At 40.2% G+C, this 22,288-nt stretch overlaps 1 protein-coding gene across 1 annotated transcript in view; it reads left to right on the forward strand.

Moving 5' to 3' along the window:
- Positions 1-10,869, forward strand: part of LOC140463177 (protein-glutamine gamma-glutamyltransferase 2-like) — a 75,268-nt gene extending 64,399 nt beyond the window's left edge. Inside the window, exons 11-13 of the mRNA XM_072556957.1 lie at positions 1,678-1,838; positions 4,333-4,469; positions 9,696-10,869. Of these exons, the coding sequence (XP_072413058.1) occupies positions 1,678-1,838; positions 4,333-4,469; positions 9,696-9,852 (455 nt within the window). The 3' untranslated portion in view covers positions 9,853-10,869. The remainder of the gene's footprint in view (positions 1-1,677; positions 1,839-4,332; positions 4,470-9,695) is intronic.
- The last annotated feature ends 11,419 nt before the right edge of the window (positions 10,870-22,288 follow it).

The raw sequence follows: 22,288 nt of genomic DNA on the forward strand, positions 1-22,288 counted from the left end.
GCAGTGAGACAATGAAGAGAACTTTCCATATTGTTGTTTTTCAGTTACTTTATTGTTTCTGAATCTGTGAATTAGTCAGTCTTGTCCAATCCTAAATGTTGGGCTTGGTTGTATGGTAAAATGCACAATTTATTGACCAGGAGAAGATTTTATTTATTTTATTTATTCCTTCATGGTTTCCTGTATCTTGGGTCAACCTGTGATCAGGTGATCAGTGTGTTCATTTTTAAATCTGTATTTTATTTTATAGGAACCTTGCAGTACATTAGTGTCCCAGGAATTAAAATAAGGTGATGGAAGTCAGGAATTGATGATCTATAGTCCATCACTATAAAGACAATTTGCTTGTAGAATATATTAAAGTTGAATGAGCAAATTGACTGAGAATAGACACTTTGAAATTATACATCTTGACAATGCATTTTAAAGGGAACAGTGACAAAGAGTGGGTACTTTCATAGGTAAAGGAGAATGGGGTGTTATCTTTAGATGGTTCTCTGTACTACAGTTTGGCCAGTTCACAAGAAGCATTGGGAGCAGATTGTCCCTGTACTCTCAAAGCTAGGGAATGATGTATGGCATGGCAGACAGGGACACAACATAAAGAGAGAAATAATGATGTCAAGAATGTGATGCAGTTCTGGTTGCCATATTACATGAAGCACACTTGCACTGGATGGGGTGCAGAAGAGATTGCAGAGGAGATTCACCAGAATGCTGCTTGGAATGGATAATCCAAGTTATAAGGAAACGTTAGATCGGCTTGGATTGGGTCAGAGAGGATTGAAGGTTGATCTGATTGAGACGTACACAAGCAAGGGCTTGTTCAGAATGGGTAAGGAGCAGCTGTTCCCCTTAGTTGAAGGGTCATCCACAAAGGGGCACAGATTCAAGTGTGTGAGGGGCATAATGTTGGGATATGAGTAGAATTTTTTTTTACCCAGAGGGTGATGGTCTGGAATGTGCTGCTTGGGAGGGTAGTGATCATCTTTTAAATGGATGAGTACTTGGTACCTTTATAACATAAAAGGCTATTGGCCAAGTGCTAGTAATTGGGATTAGGTTGAATATCAGTTGTTTCTCACATGTCAGTACAGATTTGATGGGCTGAAGGGCCTTTTCTGTACTGTATGTTTCTATGAAAATTTTGCTAATGTTTTACACATTCTAATTGTGGTGTCCAAAAAAAAATGGAGAATAAAGGTTCTCCTGTTAACAATTAATTTACATAAATTAGTGACAGGCATTGGTAAGGTGAATACTCCAGAGTAGAGGAGTTCAAAACTAGAGGGCATAACTTTAAGGAGAAAGACTTAAAGGGAACCTAAGGGGCAACTTTTTAAAGTGGGTGGTTCATATGTGGAATGAGCTGCCAGAAGAAGTGGTAGATGCAGGTACAGTTACTATATTTAAAAGACATCTGGACAGGTACATGAATAAGAAAGGAAGGATATGGGCCAGGTGCAGGCAAATGGGACTAGTTCAGTTTTGGAAACCTGGTTAGCATGGACAGGTCAGACTGAAGCATCTGCTTCCATGCTATATGACCCTAATGCTGTGAATTTACTGCCTAAAGCTGATGTTCCAGGACACAGAGAACAAAGATATCAGATGTATTATTACATTGAAAGTATTTAAAACACAACTTTGTATTCCATTGTGATTCTTTTTCTGTAGCAAAGACAGAGACTCTACAGGTGCCTTACTCAAACTACAGAAGGACCTTGACAGAACACAATCAGATTCTCATCATGGCTCTTGCAGTTGAGTATGCAGCTAATGAGGTGCTGATTTCTAAAAAAGTGATTACTCTCCAGAATGCAGAACTACACATTAAGGTAATGATTACGAAGAAATATGGTTCGAAATGGCATTCCACCCTAAGTATTTTGCTTGTATGAGACTTATTACTGACTGAATAGCATTTGTAAATCTCCTATGATACCAGTTCCTTGCTCAGTCATGGCATTAGTAAAACTTGAGCAAGATGTTTGGGAAAATACATATACAGGCTATTTTCTTTGGCTGTTCTGTTGAAATATCAGGGCTCTGATTGTTTATGTTATAGCTGTACCTTCCACACAAACATATGATGGACATAGTTTACCAAATGTCCTTACTTCTTCTAACTTTAGCAATCTGACATTCAGCTACAGCTATTAAATGTTATTCCTTACAATCAGAAGAAATTTGATGCACCATTTGATGTTACCCACTGCTACTGAAGGGATGTCAAATGTGACTTCAAGGGGTGTACCATACATTCACATACCTCACATCCATTTTCTGGTGGACCCAGTCTAAAACAGTCTTGAGTTCACTGATTTAGATACTTTCAAATTTATTGTCAAGTTGACCTGATCAAACCTTGAACAAAGCAATAGGGTGAAGTATGCAAGTGGCGAAGCCTGCAATGTCTAGGCTCCCTCCAACCTTATCTTTGTTGCTTCCTCATTTATTTTCATTTCCTGCCATTTGACATTTTGCTGTTTTCCACTACATAGTTTCAACACAAGGATTAGGATACAATGTACAATTTGATTTAGGTTTACCTTCTTTATCCAATTATGAATGTAAGTGGTTCCTGCCAGTGGCTTACACACTCACCACTCAGTGACACTAAGTCTGTATCTATACCTTTTGTTCTTGCAGTTTACTCACTGATACTATTAACCTACTCTGATATCAATCCCTATGAAGTACATTACCTACTGCCCACCTCCCAGAAATCATTTGACTGATTGCCCAGCATTTATCTAGCTGCATAATACTCACTTGTCCATAATCTTTGATCGACACCAGATTCACAGCATTGATTACAAAGTTGCAAAGGAGTTTAAAAATTTAGAAATGATAAAAATAGGTTTCCTGAAATGTTGACCAATTCATTGCTGGAAATCTTTTTGTACTCCAGTACTTGTGTTTCACTCTAATATTAGCATCCTGGGGTGGTTGAAAACTTGTAATTGAGCCAAATCACATTTCCAAGCTGCTACACCCTTTTGTGTCCCTATATCGCATTATCATGACTCCATGGTCTACTTTACCTTTGGCTAGCCAAGCTTAATACTGCTTCTCATTCCTGATACACCCAACCTTCCACCCATCGCAATCTCCCTTGACTGCTCTAAATCTCAAATATTACCAGGAGGAGGTGAAAAACCTAGAGGTATAGTCACTGGGCTAGTATTCCAGAGAACTAGGTAAGTTCTGGGCACCTGGGTTTGAACCAAGCCATGGCAGATGATGGAATATGAATTTGATAAAAATCTGGATTAAAAGTCTGCAGTTATATAGGACATTGGTGAGGTCACAACTTGAATGTTGTGGGAAGTTTTGTTTTTCTAGTGTAAGGAAGGACATTTTTGCTATTGAGTGAGTTCAGCGATGGTTCACCAGACTGATTCCCAGGATAACAGGACTGATGTATGAAGAAACACTCAATCGACTGATTTGTACTCGCTGGAATTTAGAATGAGGGTGGATCTCATAGAAACATATAAAATTATGATGGGACTAGACAGCTTAGGTGTGGGAAGAATGTTCTCGATGATGTGGGGGGTCCAGAACTAAGGGTCACAGTTTCAGAATAATGGGTAAGCCATTCAGGTCTGAGATGAGGAAGATTTTCTTAACTCAGAGTTGTAAACCTGTGGAATTTATTGGAGCCAGTACGTTAGATATATTCAAGAGGGAGTTGGAAATGGCCCTTGTGGCTAAAGAGATCAGGAGTAAGGGGGTGCTGAGATTACATTATCAGCCATGATCGTAATGAATGGTAGGATAGGCGTGAAGGGCCTAATAGCCTACTCCTGCACCTATCTCCTCTGTTACCAATGATGACCATGAAACCATTGTCAATTGTTGGGAAAAAACTCATCTGGTTTGCTACTAACCTTTAGGGAGGTAACTGCCCTCCTTATCTAGTCTGACTGACATGTAACTCCAGATTAACAGTGATGTTATTGACTCTTAATGACCCTTTGAGTAATTAAGGATAAGCAATAAATGTTGATCTACATGTCCCATGAATGAATCAAAAAAAATCCCTTACTTAAATCTTATAATAGAACTGTAAGTATATGAAATGTTGTTTAACAAAATCAAAAATAAGATCAAAGGAACTAAACTATAAAATGTAGGCATGTGTAAGTTGTTGACATGGCAAATTCTAGGGTATATTTTGATCTGGTACTTGAAAAGAGAAATTTTATTTTTGTAATTGAAGAAGCTTATAACAATTTCAATTATAAATTTGTTATCTTTCAGGACAGAGCAAAATGTGTCTTTTATTCACATTATTGAGTTAAAATGAAATCTTTGTTGCTTTAGGTCCTGGGAGAGCCAAAACAGTTTCATGAGCTAATTGCAGAAATTACCTTTTCCAATCCGATGCCAGTGGATTTGTGCAATGGTACATTTATGGTGGAGGGAGCTGGCCTCACTGAGGAGCAGAGCATTCCATGTCCGTAAGTAGAATCTGCAGCTTTCAGCGTCTGAGTAAAATAGCATAGGGTAGCATTGTTGCCTGTGATTCAGAACGTACTAATTCAGGGACTTGAGCCATAATTGAACTGGCACGACAGTGCACTACTGAGGGAATGCTTTATTGTTGAAAGTGCTGTCGTTCAGATAAGACATTAACCATAAGCCCCCCCGCCATTCATGGGAGATAAAAGGTTGGAGAAGAGCCAGGAATTCTCCCCAGAGTGCTGGCTTATATTACCACTCAACCAACTTAATCTAAAACAAGTTAGCTGTTTGCTTTAACATTGCTAGGTCTGAGAACTTGCTGGAAGCATGAGGTGTGTTTTATGTATTGCAGTAGAGACCATACTTCAAGATTATGACAGTGGCTGTAAAATATTTTGGGCCTTTTGAGGTTATGAAATGAGTTATAATTATTTTTATCTTTTCTTTGCTCACGACTCAGTTTAACACCATCTAACCAATTAAAGACACTTAATTAACTCACCAAGTGGCTCAGTGAATAAAACATTGGCTGACAAGGAACTGAGTCTACAAGGTTAATCTTCAGTCTATGATTTTTGCTGATCTGTTATACAAAACTATTATATCACCTTAGAAATTATCTTAGATATCAGGGAATGAATAACCAATGTGATCAAATGACATAATTCTCTCCTCTATTATGAGAGATCTTAATCCATTTGAATTAAATAGGTTAGCATGAACAATAATTTCTATGCTATGTGTGCATTATTAATGTCACATTTCAGAATTTTTAGTGAGCCAAAGAATTTTCCAAATGCAAATATGACTAACCCTCACAATTTAAAAAAGCATTTAATTTTGCTAGTGTCTTATCTTCCAGTGAAGCACTCTAGTCCAATTTAATTTTCCTTTCTTTTTACTGACTTTTTTTTATTAGCCTTCTCCAACATTTGCCCAAATTCCCTTTAAGTGGCGTTACAGTCTCTGCTTAAAAAGCTAACCATGATATAGCTTTGCAAACACTATTTTTTTATGCAAAACTGTATTTAAACTGCCTCTTTGGCTTGTCTACATAACATAAGAACTCAGAGCAGGAGTAGGCCATCCGGCACTTTGAGCCTGCTCCACCATTCAATAAGGTCATGGCTGATCTCCTCGCAGCTGAGTGAACACCTGATTGCTTACATGGAGGACTTGTATTCCAATGGCAAGGGGCTGTCCTCCGCAATGCTGGACATGAGCCATGTGTGCCTGCAATTGTGACTAGATGAGGAGTCTCAGAAACATGCCACAATTAAAGTCCACAAGAGTTTGGTTTTTCATATTTATTTATTCACTGGATGAGAGCATCTCTGGCTAGGCCAGCATTTATTGCCCATCCCTAAAAAGAAAAATGGAGCAGCATGGTTAGCACTGCTGCCTCACAGCGCCAGGGATCCGGGTTTGATTCCAGCCTCGGGCAACTATCTGTGTGGAGTTTGCATGTTCTCCCCGTGTCTGCGTGGATTTCCTCCGGGTGCTCCAGTTTCCTCCCACAATCCAAAGATGTGCATGTCAGGTGAATTGGCTATGATAAATTGCCCATAGTGTTAGATGCATTAGTTAGGGGTAAATATAGGGTAAGGGAATGGGTCTGGGTGGGTTACTGTTCATAGGGTTGGTGTGGACTTGTTGGGCTGAAGGGCCTGTTTCCATACTGTAGGGAATCTAATCTAATCTGGCCTCAGCTCCACTTATCCGCCCTTTCACTGTAATCTTTAGTTCCTACATTGTTAAAAAAAAATAATATCTTAGCTTTAAAAACATCAACTTCTTTACAGGACAGGGAAGTCCATCAATTTACAACTCTGTGGGTGGAGAAGTTCCTTCTTAATTCAGTTCTGAATCTGCTGCCCCTAATTTTGAGGCTATGTCCTCTTGTCCAGGTTTCACCTGCCAGTGGAAACATCCTGTCTACGCCTATCTTATCTATTCCCTTCATAATTTTATGTGTTTCTATAAGGTCTCCCTCATTCTTCTAAATTCCGATGAATATAATCCCAGTCTACTCAGTCTCTCCTCATAAGCCAACCCCATCAACTCCAGAATAAACCTATTGAATCTCTGCACTCCGCCCCCCCACCCCCAGTGCCAGTGTCTAGTGATAATGCTACATTTATACCTTTCTCATTGATTGACTGCTCATTGGAAGCAGACGTAATAGTGACTCTCAGAAGAACTGAATATTGAGAGGGCACTTCATTAACTCACCAAGTGGCTCAGTGAATCAAATATTGGCTGACGAGGAACTGAGACTACAAGGATAATTTTCAGTCTATGTTTTTTGCTGATCTGTTATAAAAAGATAAGAAAAGAAATGTAGGAGCCTGGAGGAAGATCAGGAGAGTGGGATCGATTGGATTGGTCTTCTTGAAGAGCTGACAGTTATGATGGACAGAATGGCCTCTTTCTGTGGTTTTTGAATCCATGCTTACCCTCCCGGAATCTCAAACCGGAGTGAAGACTTTCAATTCCTGGCACCCAATGTCAGGCAGAGCAGAGATAGATGGCATTTTAAGGATTCATATGCCATTCTGCGGAAACACTTCTGTCAGTGCTAGCATTCTGTTTGAAAGAGAGAAGAGTTGGTCCAAGACTGGTATTTCACACTAAAATAAGAACAATTATGAGGGCTTAAAGCAGAGCTACTTAAAATAAATGAGAAATTTAGGTTAAGGGATACATCAATAGGAAGACAGTCATTGGTGTTTAAGGGAACGGTTCCAAATGCATAGAATAGTTACATTATGATGAATATGAAGCATTGCAAGGGGAGCACTGACCTTTGTAGTTAACGAAAAAGTTAATGGTAGCATCATACATGAAGATACATTGTGCAAAAATGGGTGGCAAGTCAAGGGAATGGATAGCCAAGTGTGCAGGCTGGGTGGATTGGACAAGGGCATGTAGGGTTACAGGGATAGGGTAAAGGCATGGGTCTGGGTGGGATGTTCTTGGGAGGGTCAGTGCAGACTCTAGCTGAATGGCTCCACACCATAGGAATTCTATGACTAAGAAGGGATACCTTAGAGAACGGGAGAATGCTAGCTAGAGATATAAAAATGGAGAGTTTCTATAGATAGTTTAAAAATGAAAGGAATTAACAAACTGCACCCAGGTCCTATAGAAACTGAGAGAGGAGAAACAATAATGGGAAATAAGGATATGACAGATATGTTGAACAAGTATTTTGCATCGGTCTTCACTACAGAAGGAAAAATTAATATCCAAGAATTGCTGTAAATCAGGAAATGGAAAAGATGGCTGAATTCAGAAAAGTCATGGTCACCAGTGAAATGGTGTTGAGTAAATTGTTGGAGCTTTGGTGTCCCTGTTTCATTTCATCCTAATGTCTTGAAATAATCAGTTAGTGAGAAAACTGGGGGTTTTCGTTTTTCAAACTTCACAGATGATGCCTTTACATTGGAAATTAGCGAATGTGACTTCTTTATTCAAAAAATAGGTAAATAGAAAGCAAGAAACTGTAACATCTATTTTAAAGAAAATATTAGAAACTGAACAAAGCTGTCATGGTGGGAGACTTAGAAAACGTTCAAGCTAATCAGGCAAAGTCCTCATGATTCTGTGAAAGTGGAGTCATGTTTAACCAGTTTTTCTGGAGTCCTTTGAGGAAGTAACAAATGCCAGAATAAAAGAGAACCAATCAATGTAACGTATGTAGATTTACAGAAGTTATTTAATAAGGTATCACATTAAAGGTTATTGTGGAAAATAAACACTCATGGAGTAGCTGATAGCATATTGGCACAAGTAGAAATTGGCTGACCAACAGGAAACAGAAATAAGTGGGTCCTACAGGTTGGTAACGTACAGCGAGTAATGCGTTACAGGGATCAGTGGTGGGCCTTTGACTTTAAATGATTTAGATGGAGGGACACAGGTATGGTTGCTAAGTCTGCTGATGACACAAAGATGGGAATATAAGCTGTGAAGAGGACGTTAGGAAGCTCCAAAAGGACATAGATAAGTTATGTGAGTAGGGATAGATCCATCAGATGGATTACATGGTGCACAAAATGAAATTGTCCGTTATGGCAGGAAGAACAATAGGAATTCATTACCTGATGATTTCACCAGTTCCAAGAGGCAAAGAGATTTTGGTATCTTGATGCATGAGTCACAAAGATTCGTACATTAAGTAATTAGGAAAGCTAATAGAATGTTAATGTGTTGTGCAAATGGAATTGATTTTAAAAGTAGGGAGGGGTTAGCCTTCATTCAGGCAGGGCATTGGTAAGACCACCTGCACATTGTCCACAGAATTGGTCTTCTTTAAGGAAGAATGCAAGGCTTTGGAAACAGTTCAGAAAAGATTTATTAGATTGATACCATGAGTGGGCATGTTGTCGACTGAGAAGAAGTTGGACAAGCAAGGTTTGTAGTTTAGAAAAACAAGACATGACCCGATCAAAACATGTAAGATCCTGAGGGGTCTTAATGTGGAAGATATGGAGAGGGTGTTTCCTCTTGTGGGATAATCAAGAATTTGAGGGCTGCACTTTCAAAATCAGGAGTGGCTCACTTCGACTGGCATAAGGAAAATGATTTCTCACAGAAGGTCGTGAGTCTCCAAAACTCTGTTCCTTAAAAGCTGATGGTAACAAGATTCTTATGAATGATGCTGATAGATTCTTGATGAGCAGTAGGGTGGAAGATTATTGGAGTGTGGGCAAAAATGTGCAATAACCAAATGTATAGAATGGCACTGCATGGTGAAAGGGCCAGATGGCCTACTCCTGCTCCTAATTTGTGGAGCTAAAACATAAATTGTGGACAGGAAAGTGCAGGCTCCCAAACTTCGAGCACCAGGGTTGCCTTCTGCTTCTGTTCGCTCTCAGAAAAGCATCTGGAAGTGATTTATCACTGATTGAAACAGAAACCAGAAAAAGGTAAATTGACAAGGTGGTTCTTTAACTTTCTATCACTTTTTATTTTGAAAAGAAACAATCAAGGCCACATTTAATTGTCATCTCTACTTGTCATTAGAAAGTAGTTGGATGACTGCAGTGTGTTCCTTCTCAATATTAAGCAGCTTATTGAGCACACGTTAGATGGTGGACTAGTTGATTATCTAGTTGTCTGTGTATCAGTTGAAGAACTACCAACTCAGTCATGGATACCATACATTTAAGTCAATAAATAGTATGTCTGCTCACTTTCTCCTTTATTGTTTGTTTCAGGGTGTCGGTGATCAAACCAGGCCAAGAAGTGAAGTTGAGGGTTAAATTTTCCCCTCAAAAACATGGCCTGAGGAAATTGACTGTGGATTTCAACACCGATGAATTGAAAGCTGTGAAAAGTTTTAAAAATATTATCATCAGACCAATGGACAAATAGGACCTGTCAATCATCTTCAAAAAATATTGTTTATGAAGACAATGCTTTTAAGAAGGGAAGAGAAGTCAACACAGATTTAGCAAAAGATATTTACGTTCTGCGTTCCTCTATCGTTCAGTGATAATATTCATTTAAATAATACGCTAAACCACTGTTAGGCATTCATATTCAGTTTTGCTTCATATCGTCAAAGGACGCAAATATTCCTTATAGTTGGTGTATTGTTCTTCTGTTTTTATTCGTTACTGTTACGTTTACTTAAGTTCCATCTGATGTGAAATTATGCAATTGCTTGACATCAATGATCTCTATAATCCAATATCATACAAGAGTCATTGCCTGTGAACAATGTAATACAGGCATTGGATGGTATTTGATTAGTAGCTCCGTTTGTGTTGTGGCTCACCTTACAATAGAAACCTGCAGTCAGACATTGGATCAAGCCATTTCACCAGTTGCATCAAATATAATTAACTCACCAAGAACTCAAGATACTAGACATAGCTCAGTGGGAACACTGCTGGATCCACTGTATCAGAAAATAAAGGATTTAAAGGCCACTCCAGCAGGCTTAGTCTAAAACATCATCAGTACAATACACGATGTGTGTGATATGTTAGATGTGTCATATTTGGGGTGAGACAGTAAACCAAAGTTATGTCTTCCTTCTTAAGTGGATGGAATAGATACCACAGCACATTTCAAACCAGTCATTCTATAAATGCAAATTCCATCTTTATTTACATTTGAGCCAGCTTCATCAATGGCATGGTGCTGAGTTCTGGGAGGGTTTGTGATTGAAGTAAGTAATTTTTAACCAAATATTTTTGCTATTTTAATGGAAATTGTTTCTTTTTATTTTGAGCTGGCCTAAAGCCAGGTTGCTAATGGTTCTTTATAATCTATATTGTTTGCACAAGCTATTAAACTTATCAGATTCTCTTTTGGCTTCATTTACGTAAATCAATTATAATGTGTTGTGCCAGTAATCTTAACAATAAAGTATTTTGCAAATACTGTGCTGGAGTGCAGTGACTTTCTTTAAACTGTCGTGCCACGTCTTAACCTCACATAGATGGTTCTCTTTGTAATGATTTCATTTTTTTTGTTTCAAGAATATACTTTATTCATAAAATTATTTGGATTACTTTACAATTGGTCATGCCATTCTTGTGCACACATTACATTTCTTTACATACAGGCATCAAAATTTATTTTTCCTATATTCAAGTCTGTACATTTACTATCCAGCTCTTCTGCTGAGATGTCAATGGAGCCCAAATGACAGGGTGGGCCTCCTGTTCTTCTTAGGCAGGCAGATGTTACACGGTGGTCTTTTCCCACCACGCCTTGGCGGCAGCTGCCCCAAGCTTCAGCGTGTCCCTCAACACATAGTCCTGGACCTTGGAATGTGCCATTCTGCAACACTCAGTCTGGGTCAGCTCCTTCAGCTGGAAGATCAACAGGTTTTGGACTGTCCAGACAGGTAGAACCTCAGTACGTAGTGACACTTGGTGTTTGCGTACCAGGGATCCACGCAGAGCTTGGTGTAGCCACACACAAAGATGGCCATCAGGGTGAGGGTGGCATTGGGTGTGTTTTTTTTCCCCCATTGCCCAGATCTTTATACACCAAGTTTTCTTTGTAATGCTTTCATGCATAGGTTTTCTTGTCAGGCTTCAGTTCGTGCCACAAACTGTCTAGTCAAAACTGGAACACAGCACCTTTTAGAATAGCCTTTATTGTCATGCACACTCAAATGAATGCAGAGGGAAGTTTGTTATGTTGCTTCTTGGCACCATCTTGGGTACAGGGTACCTAGGTGAGAACACTTTAAATGTTTCACAGAATTGAAACTGTAAAACAATGAGTGTGGGAATATAGAGTTTAAAAGTCCAGAATGAGAGTAAAATGTGTCTATAAAGTCCTCCAGTGACAGTGCTTACAGACCTTTTCCAACATGTGTCCATGGCTATCAGGCTTCAGAACACAAGGCCATACTGTCCCCAGACACTGGCCTCTGTCCAGGACTCGCTTTACAGCCCCTCCTGGCTCTAGCCCGGACTCTGCCCACGCTCACTCTGTTCCCCGCTCCGGGACTGTGCCCACGCTCACTCTGTTCCCCGCTCCGGGACTGTGCCCACGCTCACTCTGTTCCCCGCTCCGGGACTCTGCCCACGCTCACTCTGTTCCCCGCTCCGGGACTCTGCCCACGCTCACTCTGTTCCCCGCTCCGGGACTCTGCCCACGCTCACTCTGTTCCCCGCTCCGGGACTCTGCCCATGCTCACTCTGTTTCTTGCTCTGGCACACGGCCATTACTCACTGTGCTCCCCAGGAGAAAGTAAGGACTGAAGAAGGGCTGATGCCCGAAACGTCGATTCTCCTGCTCCTTGGATGCTGCCTGACCTGCTGTGATTTTCCAGCAACACATTTTCATCACTGTGCTCACCACCCCACCACTCAGACTGGGCGTTCCGCACTGCATATAAACATTCCCGTTTCCCCTTATTCTGTGAGGTAGTGCCTAATTACTACTGGTGGTCATATATTAGATACCTGACCCTGCTAAGTTGACATACCTTTTTTCTGCATTTAATTATAGAATAATATTTTATTTTATCAAATTTCTTCACTTTATCTTTCTCTGTAACTTTGAGATCTTGCTGCCATAATTATAAAGGGGTTCTCATCTTTATCCACATCGTCTTCCTGGATTGAACATCTTGCTGCTCCTGCAATAAGCAGAATACATGGACAGTTAGCTCGAAATAACTTGAGTTATATTACTGTAAATCAGTCCAGGAGTGAAACATCACATACAGGCAAGCAATTGGGCAATTCCAAACATGAACTTTCATTCAGAGACAGCAAAAGCAAACTGAAACAGAAATGACTAGAGGCTGCAGTTAGCCCCCACAGCGCCAACTAAATGCTGGCATTTGTGTAGTGTCCATGATTATCTGTTCCACCCAACACTCCTTGACTGGAACTGGGTATCAGTCAGCATTGTAGGTGAGTTCTGAATTAGAATCCTTACAGTGTGGAAACAGGCCCTTCAGCACAACAAGTCCACACTAACTGTCCAAAGAGTAACCTACCCAGATCCATTCACCTACATTCACCCCTGACTAATACACCTAACCTACATATCCCTGATCACTATGGGCAATTTAGCCAATTCACCTGACCTGCACATCTTTGGATTGTGGGAGGAAACCAGAGCACCCAGAGGAAACCCACGGAGAACGTGCAAACTCCACACAGACAGTCACCTGAGGCTGGAATCGAACCCAGGTCCCTGGTGCTGTGAGGCAGCAGTGCTAGCCACTGTGCCACCCCTGGATTCTGTAGCTGGCAGTGGAGTAAAAGGGCTGAACCCAGGGTTCATCTGCTCCTGACGGCTTCCTTTCTCTTTCTTTTTCCCTTCTTTTTAGTTTTGCTGCTTTTCTCTTTTTTTTCTTCCCTCATTTTCTTTCCTGTGAAGCCTGGATAGTGGCAGGCAAAGGAGGAGTCCTCTGGTGGAAACAACAATGGCAGCAATGCCAGCATAGGCTGGACAGAGCTCCACCCCAGCCTGCGCTCTCCCATTGGGCGAGAAGCAGCTTCTAGGCTAACTGCCCCCCCACCTACCCCGGCCCAGACTCGCAGGCTGGGTCAAGGCTCTGGGTTTGCAGCTAGGCCTGGGCGCCTGGAGTGCAGTGACTTCCTTTAAACTGCTCTGCCATGTCTTAGCTTCACATTGACACGAGGCATTGGTGGAAGGACAGCTGGTGATCGGCGGCAGTGGCTGAAGGAATATTGGATGGGCAACTGGAGGCTTCTCCCAGCCCAAAAACAAGGTGGCTTCTGGTGGCTTGGGGTGGCCGTCTCGGTCCAGCATTGCAGTATCATCCTGGCTGCGTTCTTCAGGGCATTATCATTGATTAATCCCAAAGCCCAAAAGCCATTAACTGAATTGTAATTAAATTTGCCTTAATTTTACATTTTTTATTGTTATGCATGACTTTTGTCATTGATGCAGACGTCATATTGATGACTTCTAAAATGTATTTTTCATATTATAGTATGCATGCTAATAAGTTCCTACTCTATACTACAAGGAGAACTGCATCCTCCCCAATGTCGTTCACATCCAACTGTTCCCAAACACACAGTACTCCATCTTTCATATTACCAATTCCCTTCTGCAGTTGTACAGCATGCCAGATTGATGTGGAAAATACTGGAGTAGGGTTGGGGGAGGTTGAGGGAGGGGGTAGTGTGTGTGTGGTGTGGCTCAAACCACAGTCTATACAGCAGGTCTGCATGTGGAGGATCCCCATCGTCTGCTCCACCACAGCTCTGGTTGCAGAACTAGACAGCAGCTCCATGAAGGAAGCCGTGCCGACTAAGTGACCAATACATCACTTCAAACAGGAAGTGACTATGGTGCTCTGAGCCCTTTCCCGCCCCAGACCCCCAGTCATTCAAGTTTTGATTGTGTTCAGCAGTGTTCATTGTCATATTTACATGATGGCCCTGCAGGACTGAACCTTAACCACACTCTGGACTGTAGTCAGACATCTCCTCTGTTCATTCCCAGTCATAATGGATGACTGACTGTGGCCATGTCACTGGACTGCTGCAGGCTGTGTCTATGACTGATGGTGCCAGGACCCCCTGACCAACAATAGACCCTCCCTGGAGTGAATGGAATGAGGGCCAGGTGGATCTCATTGACTATGAGTTCCATGACTGGGGTTGTTAACCTGGCTGAAAGATATGATTCAAGGGCCTGCCTTTGAGCTGGCTGGTCTGCATATGTAAATAAAGGGTGACTTGGTGACAGGATACCAGCCTCTGTGCAGCTTCTCACTCCGCTTGACTAGATTGTGGGCTGTTGCACACTCACTTTCTGACATGGCCATTTGGTCTTCACATTACACCAGCACTGAAAGCATTAAGACTCTGCTCAAAGCGCCAACATGCTAACAGGCATGGCACGGCATGAAAAGAGAAGGTAAGGCAATATATTCACACCATGGACATGTGGGTAGGCACTACACGAGTGAGTGTTAACACAGCAAGTGAGCAGCCTGAGAACCTGGGATTTTGGTCCAGTCTCTCAGCTGCCTATGTGTACAGTGTCCTTCAGCAGCTTTTCAGTGTTAGGTCTTGGTGTATCTTTCAATGTAGCTCTCTGCCTCCCATGCATCTTGCAAGAGGTTCAGCGAGGTGCCTTGAGTACAGTGAGGTGTAGGCTCAGGATGGCACAGTGGCTAGGTGGTTAGCACTACTGCCTTACGACACCAGGGTCCTGGGTTCGATTCCCGCTTCGGGCGACTGTCTGTGTGGAGTTTGCACAGTCTCCCTGTGTCTGTGTGGGTTTCCTCTGTGTGCTCTGGTTTCCTACCACAATCCAAAGGTGTGAATTGGCCATGCTAAATTGCCCATAGTGTTAGGTGCATTAGTCAGGGGTAAATATTGGGTAATGGAATAGGTCTGGGTGGGTTACTCTTCAGAGGGTCAGTGTGGACTTGTTGGGCCAAATAGCCTGTTGCTATACTGTAGGGAATCAAATCTAATGTAATCATTTAGATGCCAATACCTATTGATGAACGGTGTTTGGTTGGTGCTCATGTGTCATTACCAAGGTGCTAAGCAACATCTCGGCTCTCCACAGAGAATGACCACCTGAAGTCACATCTAACATAAAAGCAAAATACTAGGAATGCTGGTAACCTGAAACAAACAAGGAGAGCAGTGGAGAAAGTCAGCAGGTCTGGCAACATTTGTGCAGAGAAATGCAGTTAACATTTCAAGTGTATTATTATTCTTCATTAGAATTGAAAGATGTTGGAAAATATGCTTTTTTATACTTTTGTCAAAGGCAGAGGATGATCAAGAAGGCAGATGATAGAGAGGTCTAATGCAAAGGGAGAAATGAAGTAATAGAGAAAGAGAAAGAGATATGAAGAGGGTATAAATTAAGGTGTGAAAAGGAGATAAATTCATCCTTCCTATTACATGCAAATAAAACAAAACACAAACACAACATGGCTTGGGGTGGAAAGAGAATGTAAAAGAAGTGGAGAACAATCAGTTTCTGAAGTTATTGAATTCAATATTGAGATCTCGAGGCTGTAATGTATATAGATGTAAAATGAGGTATTGTTCCCCAAGCTTATGTGGTGCTTTATTGGAACTGCGCAACAAGCCTAGAACAGAATTGTTAACATGGGAGCAAGGTGTCTTATTGAAATGGCAAGCAACCGGATCATTCCTACAGATAAAGCCAATGTACTCCACAAAGCAGTCATTCAGTCTATGTTTAGACTTGGCATTGTGAAGGATTTCTTGAGAATTGTCAATGTTTAACTTGTTCAGTGCATTTGGTAAGAAAGGAAGCTAAAAACTAATGAGGTGAGTTGTGGCATTAATAAGGCACTTCACAACCTATAATTCCCTTTAATTAGAAATTCGCTGCCTCTTAGTGAGAAGTTAAAAATCACACTACACCAGATTATAGTCCAACAGGTTTATTTGAACGCACTAGCTTTCAGAGTGCGTTGAAGGTGGTTGATGAAGGAGCAGCGCTCTGAAAGCTAATGCTTCCAAATAAACCTGTTGTGTTTTGTGATTTTTAACATTGTACACCCCAGGCTAACACCAGCATCTCCAAATCTTAGCAAGAATTCTGCCTCTCACGTTCGCAGATGTAAAGAAGGTGCAATGCATTATTCCTGATGTTGAGGTAGTCATCACTATTGTCTTGTGTGGTTCTGTCATATTTCTGCCATAGCTCCTGTTTTTCAGACCTCTAAGATTCCACCCTTTGTGTAACTCAGGACAATATCATCTAAATTTAGACTGAAAAGGATCATAACAGCTATGAATAAATGTAATAACCATTGCAAAGTCAAACATAATGCTTTCCATGAAATGTTTAGAAGGATTTAGGTTGCATTGAACACCTCAACTTATGACCTCCACAATGGTGGCCTTGAAGTATATAAGTTGCTTAACTCATTGAGTGTCACCTTATTGGTACAAACTATAGGAAATATATTTTGCACAAACCAAGGAAACCTGTATAATAATGAACATTCTGCTTAAAACCTTAACAACAAACATTGAATATTTTGTTGGCCGCGGTTAAAAAAATAAAGTATTTTGGATTTTCTGTAGTGCTTACATATGGGAATATTAGTGAACAATCTTTTTGAGCTCCTTCTCTGTATCTATCTTTTGCAGCCAGTTGTAATACTTCTGCAATATCCTCTTATCTGTGCTGCTTCCTACACTGTGGTTGACAAGTTTTGGTGAACATCAGACTTTTTACACAAATATACAGAAAAATAGGGCTGATACTTTACATGGTTGATACATAACATCAAGGCTGGGAGTCTAAGATAGTTTAAGATAAAAGCCGACTTGTGACAATATTTATTGAAGCACATTCTAACAAAGAATTTTAAAGGCACAATGAATAGGAGATAAAAAGGCATATTAATTGCCTTTATCATTAGGGAAATGGATCATTAGGGAAATGGATTGTTAAGTGCTTACCCCAAAGGAATAGAGTAAAAATTGGATGGTCTGTACAATCTGCTTTCATAGAGATCACTGCTGACATCTACTGGACTCACTAGTTCCTTTAATAATTAGCCTGACCATTCAACTGACCTTTGTTTTTGCACTTATAAGCTAAGGGAAATCTATCAGGAGAAGTTCTTATAAAACCCTTTTCTTGCTTGATTTTTTTCGTTTGGTTATGCCTCTTTGAAAACCACTTGAAAACTTGTAAAGTCACAATTTGTATTCTTGTTTTAAATGTTTCCTTAAAAAATCTAGTCAGGAAGAAGAAAATCTCTGAGAAAGTGAGGACCACAGATGCTGGAGATCAGAGTGAAAAGTGTGGTGCTGGAAAAGCACAGCAAGTCAGGCAGCATCCGAGGAGCAGGAGAATTGACATTTCGGGCAGAAGCCGTTTATGCTGAATATTATTTTTAGTGGATCCCTTGATATATGCGATTTTGGAGAAGATTTGTAGCTGAGGTTGTGGATCAGGTTGTAAGTTTCTTCACTGAGCTAGTAGATTTGTTCTCAGACGTTTCATCACTATGCTAGGTAACATCATCAGTGAGCCTCCAACAAAGCACTGGTGTTCAGTTCCACTTGCTATTTATCTGTCTTGGTCTGTTGTGGTGGGTGATTTCACTTTCAGTCCTTTTCTGAGAGGTTGGTAAATGGAGTGCAAATCTATATGTTTGTTAATGGAATTCCGGTTTGAATGCCAGGCCTCTAGGAATTCCCATGCGTATCTTTGTTTAGCCTGTCCCAAGATGGATGTATTGTCCCAGTCAAACTGATATCCCTCTTAGTTTGTATGTATGGATACTAGTGATAGTTGGTCATGTCTTTTCGTAGCTAGTTGGTGCTCATGCATCCTGATGGCCAGTTTCCTGCCCTTTTGTTCAATGTAATATTTCTTGCAGTCCTTGCAGGGTATTTTGTACATCATATACAAAGGGCAAACCTGTTTCCAGTGACAAAAACCAGTAACCAACCATAGAGATTAAAGGTGATTAGCAAAAGCAGGGTGAATAAAGTAATTTTATTTTTTAAACTGTGAGTTTTTATGGTCTTGAATGCACTGCATGAAGAAGTAATGGTTGCACATTCATTACTAATGTTTAAAAGTGTGAGGGACAGATAACTGACAGAAGAAATGTATAGATATACAGAGAAAGAGTAGGAGAGTGCGTTTAGTTGATTACATATTCAAAGGGCTGCACAGGCATGATAGACGATTTGTGTACCCTTAATCTATGATCCCATCATTCAATGATTGTTTTCTACTAGATGCAATTATTAAGCTTTATTACTGCATACCAGAAAACAAAATCATTCCATTTAGGTACAGAAGTGCTCCTGTAGGCTCTGCCACCAACAGGCCTCAGACTTGGATATCTTTCGGTGTTGTATCTACTTACAATCATCTCTCCTCATTAAAACGTTTGTTCACTTCAAGAAACGAACTTTCAGGTGAAGTTACGTCATTTTACCTTTAAAGCCCTGCAAACTGACTCTTATCTAATATCCAACCTCTGACTCTCAACGCTGTGGCCTCAGATTACCTCATCTGGAGATTATAGAGTTAACTGAAATAATAATGTTGCTGCATATTTGTCAAAAGTTTACCTTTGGAAATTGTCAGGCAAAGTGACCACTCAGATAACTTGCAGCAGGTACTGAAAAGGGAATTGGAATCCAGGATGCAATAGAAATAATAGATTTCATGAAATCAATGGTATAATTAAAATCTGTTATTGTTTATTGATATTTACACATTGGCCTGCTAAATTCACTGTATCATAAATGGGCAATCCGAGACTGCCATTTCAAAGGTAGCATCATTATATTATGTAATATTAAATATTATAATTAAATCATCAACTGTACTATTAAATGCAATCACAGTTGTGATAAAGGCAGCATGGCAGCAAATGTGTGCAAGCTTTTAATTAAATAAAAACACCATTTTAAAATTATTAGCACTGACAGTTTGAAACCGTATTTTTCAAAAAGAAAACTTAGCTATGTTAATCGGACTAAAAACTTTTTGAAAAAGCCAATGATTTAAGGTTTGCCTCTGATGTTGTCAGAACGGGTCTATTTTCACTCCATGCTGGTCAGTTTTCTCTCTATACAGATAATTGTTCTCTGCTAAAAATAATCCTGTGTTTTAAGCAAAAGCACATATGGTGGGATTGTTAAATATTTAATTGGAATGGATTTGCTAATTTCTTCGCCTTTCAATGAAATTGAACTTTATCTGTTCATTTAATGTTTTGATATCAGATTGGCAAAGCGTAGAACTGTTTGGCAAGGTGTACTTATGTAGTGCACCTTGGTGCTCTAGTGACAGAAATGCCACGCCTTGCTTGCTTACTTTCTAGCAAGGAAAACAATTGGGTTCACTGGTATCAATTAGACCTCAAAAACTATTTTCATGATTGCTAAAAGCAGGCAAAGAGTTCTAGAAGAGGGTTCAGTACTGCCCAGAATGCACCAGTACTGACCAGTCTTGCATGTGAAATAAGTGAATTTGCAATTTGGATCTGTTATATTCACAAACGCCTTCTTCACCACTTTTTCTACTTGCCCTGATGCCTGGTGGACATGCACACCACAGTCCCTCTGATCCTCAGTGCTTCCCAGGCTGTTGCCATTCATCATGTATTCCCTTGCCTTGTTTGTTCTGTCCAAGTGCATCACCACTTTTGTTGCCTTTATCCTACTCCATGACTTTTTCTACTATGGCTGTGTCTCAGGGATTTGCTTGCAATTGTGGAAATGCTCACTGTGAAAACACTAAGCACTCCTTTTTTTACTTCTATGCTTCCCAGTTGGCTTCCTATTACAACACCCATGGGAAAATGCATTGATATTCAAAGTCTCACTACTCCTGCAATCATCGCCGAAGTTAAAGATTTCATCAAATTACTCAAACTTTCTAATTCGACTGTCTGATAAATTTGGGTCAACAGAAAACACTGAGCCTGTTCTGTACTTATTTACTGTCTGAATCAGTGTATATTATAATTAAATCAATTCTTACTGCAGGCAAACAAACATATGTATTATCAACAAACAACTCGACTAGCTGAAAGGGCCATTCCCCCTTCTTAAATCTGTATTGACATATGCTGACAGACACATGGTTACACATGGACATATTGGTTATGTCTCACCAACTTTATTGAGTTGTTCAAGGAGGTGACCAGGTGTATGGATGGGGTCTAATGCATTTCAGTGTAGTCAACATTTATCCAGATTAAAGTCCATTTGGGACTGATCAGCCCATCTATATCCTCCTGTAATCTAAGGTTACCCTCCTCATTACTTACAACCCAAACAACTTTTGCATCGTCTGCAAACCCTTCTACATTCAAGTTTGAATCATTTGTAAAATTTGCAATTAGCAATGGTCTCAACCCATGTGGGACACAATTGGACACCAGCTTCCAGTTGGCAAAACACTCCTTAACCATTACTCTCTGTTTCCTGCCATTCAGCCAGTTGTGGATCCAATTTGTCAAATTTCCTTGGATCCCATGTGCTCTTCTCATTGCTATCAGTCTCCCATGGAGGATCATGAGGGGAGGCAATTATCTAACTGGGACTCGGGTTCAAATCCAGCCATGCCAAATGGTAGAATTTGAGTGCAAACAGAAAATCTGAAATTAAGAGTCTCATGATGACCATGAATCCATTGTCAATTGTTGGAAAAACTCATCTGCTTCATTAATGCCCTTTAGGCAAGGAAACAGCCATTCCTACCTGGTCTGGCCTACATGCAATTCCAGTTCCATTGCGATGTGTTTGGTTCTTGACTGCCCTCTGGACTAGTGGGATGGGCAATAAATACTGCCTTAGCCAGTGACATTGTCATCCTGTGAATGAATTTTAAAAAAACTTATCAAAAGCTGAAGTTCAAGTAAACTACGGTGAAATGCATTGGCCCCCCCATCCATACACCTGGTCACCTCTTTGAACAATTCAATAAAATCGGTGAGATGTAACCAATATGTCCATATATAACCATGTGTCTGTCAGCACGTGTCAATACGATTTAAGAATGGGAATGGAGCTTAAACTAGTCGAGTTATTTGTTGATAATGCATATGTTTGTTTGCCTGCAGTAAGAATTGACTTAATTATAATACAAACTGATTCAGACAGTAATTAAGTACAGAACACAGTTAGTGTTTTCTGTTGACCCAAATCTATCAGACAGATGAATTAGAAAGTTTGAGTAATTTGATGAAACCTTTAACTTCGGCGATGATCGCAGGAGTAGTGAGACTTTGAATATCAGTGCATTTTCCCATGGGTGTTGTAATAGGAAGCCACTGCATAGAAGTTAAAAAAAAGTGTTTTCACAGTGAGCATTTCCACAATTGCAAGCAGATCCCTGAGACACAGCCACAGTAGAAAAAGTCATGGTGTAGGATAAAGGCAACAAAGGCCATTTTAAAATGTTTTGGAAACAGATTCTAGCTGAAGGAGATTGATGAATTTTAAGAGAAGCTGTCAAAATCAGAAGATAGTTGAATTAAACTGCAGATTTAGTGAGAAGTCTTATTAAGGCCACAGCCATAGAGGTTTATTTCCAGCATCATGGGAAGGAATTTACATTGCATGTTAAACTGTGAAAGGTGGGAAAGCATCGATTTTTCAATCAAGGAAGTGAACTGTATAATGTGGAAAATCACCATTTGTCTGTAGGAGGAGGGATGTGACCATTTTGTATTGCATGAACGTGTTGGAAATCTCTCGCAAGCAGTACATAGATACAGAGTTACTATTTGATCAAATTTTAATCCTTAAAAGGAAATAAAATAACAGCATTGTAATAATGCAGACTTGGTATTTGTCTGAAAAATATT

This window comes from Chiloscyllium punctatum, chromosome 37 (assembly GCF_047496795.1).
Source record: "Chiloscyllium punctatum isolate Juve2018m chromosome 37, sChiPun1.3, whole genome shotgun sequence".
NCBI lineage: Eukaryota > Metazoa > Chordata > Chondrichthyes > Orectolobiformes > Hemiscylliidae > Chiloscyllium > Chiloscyllium punctatum.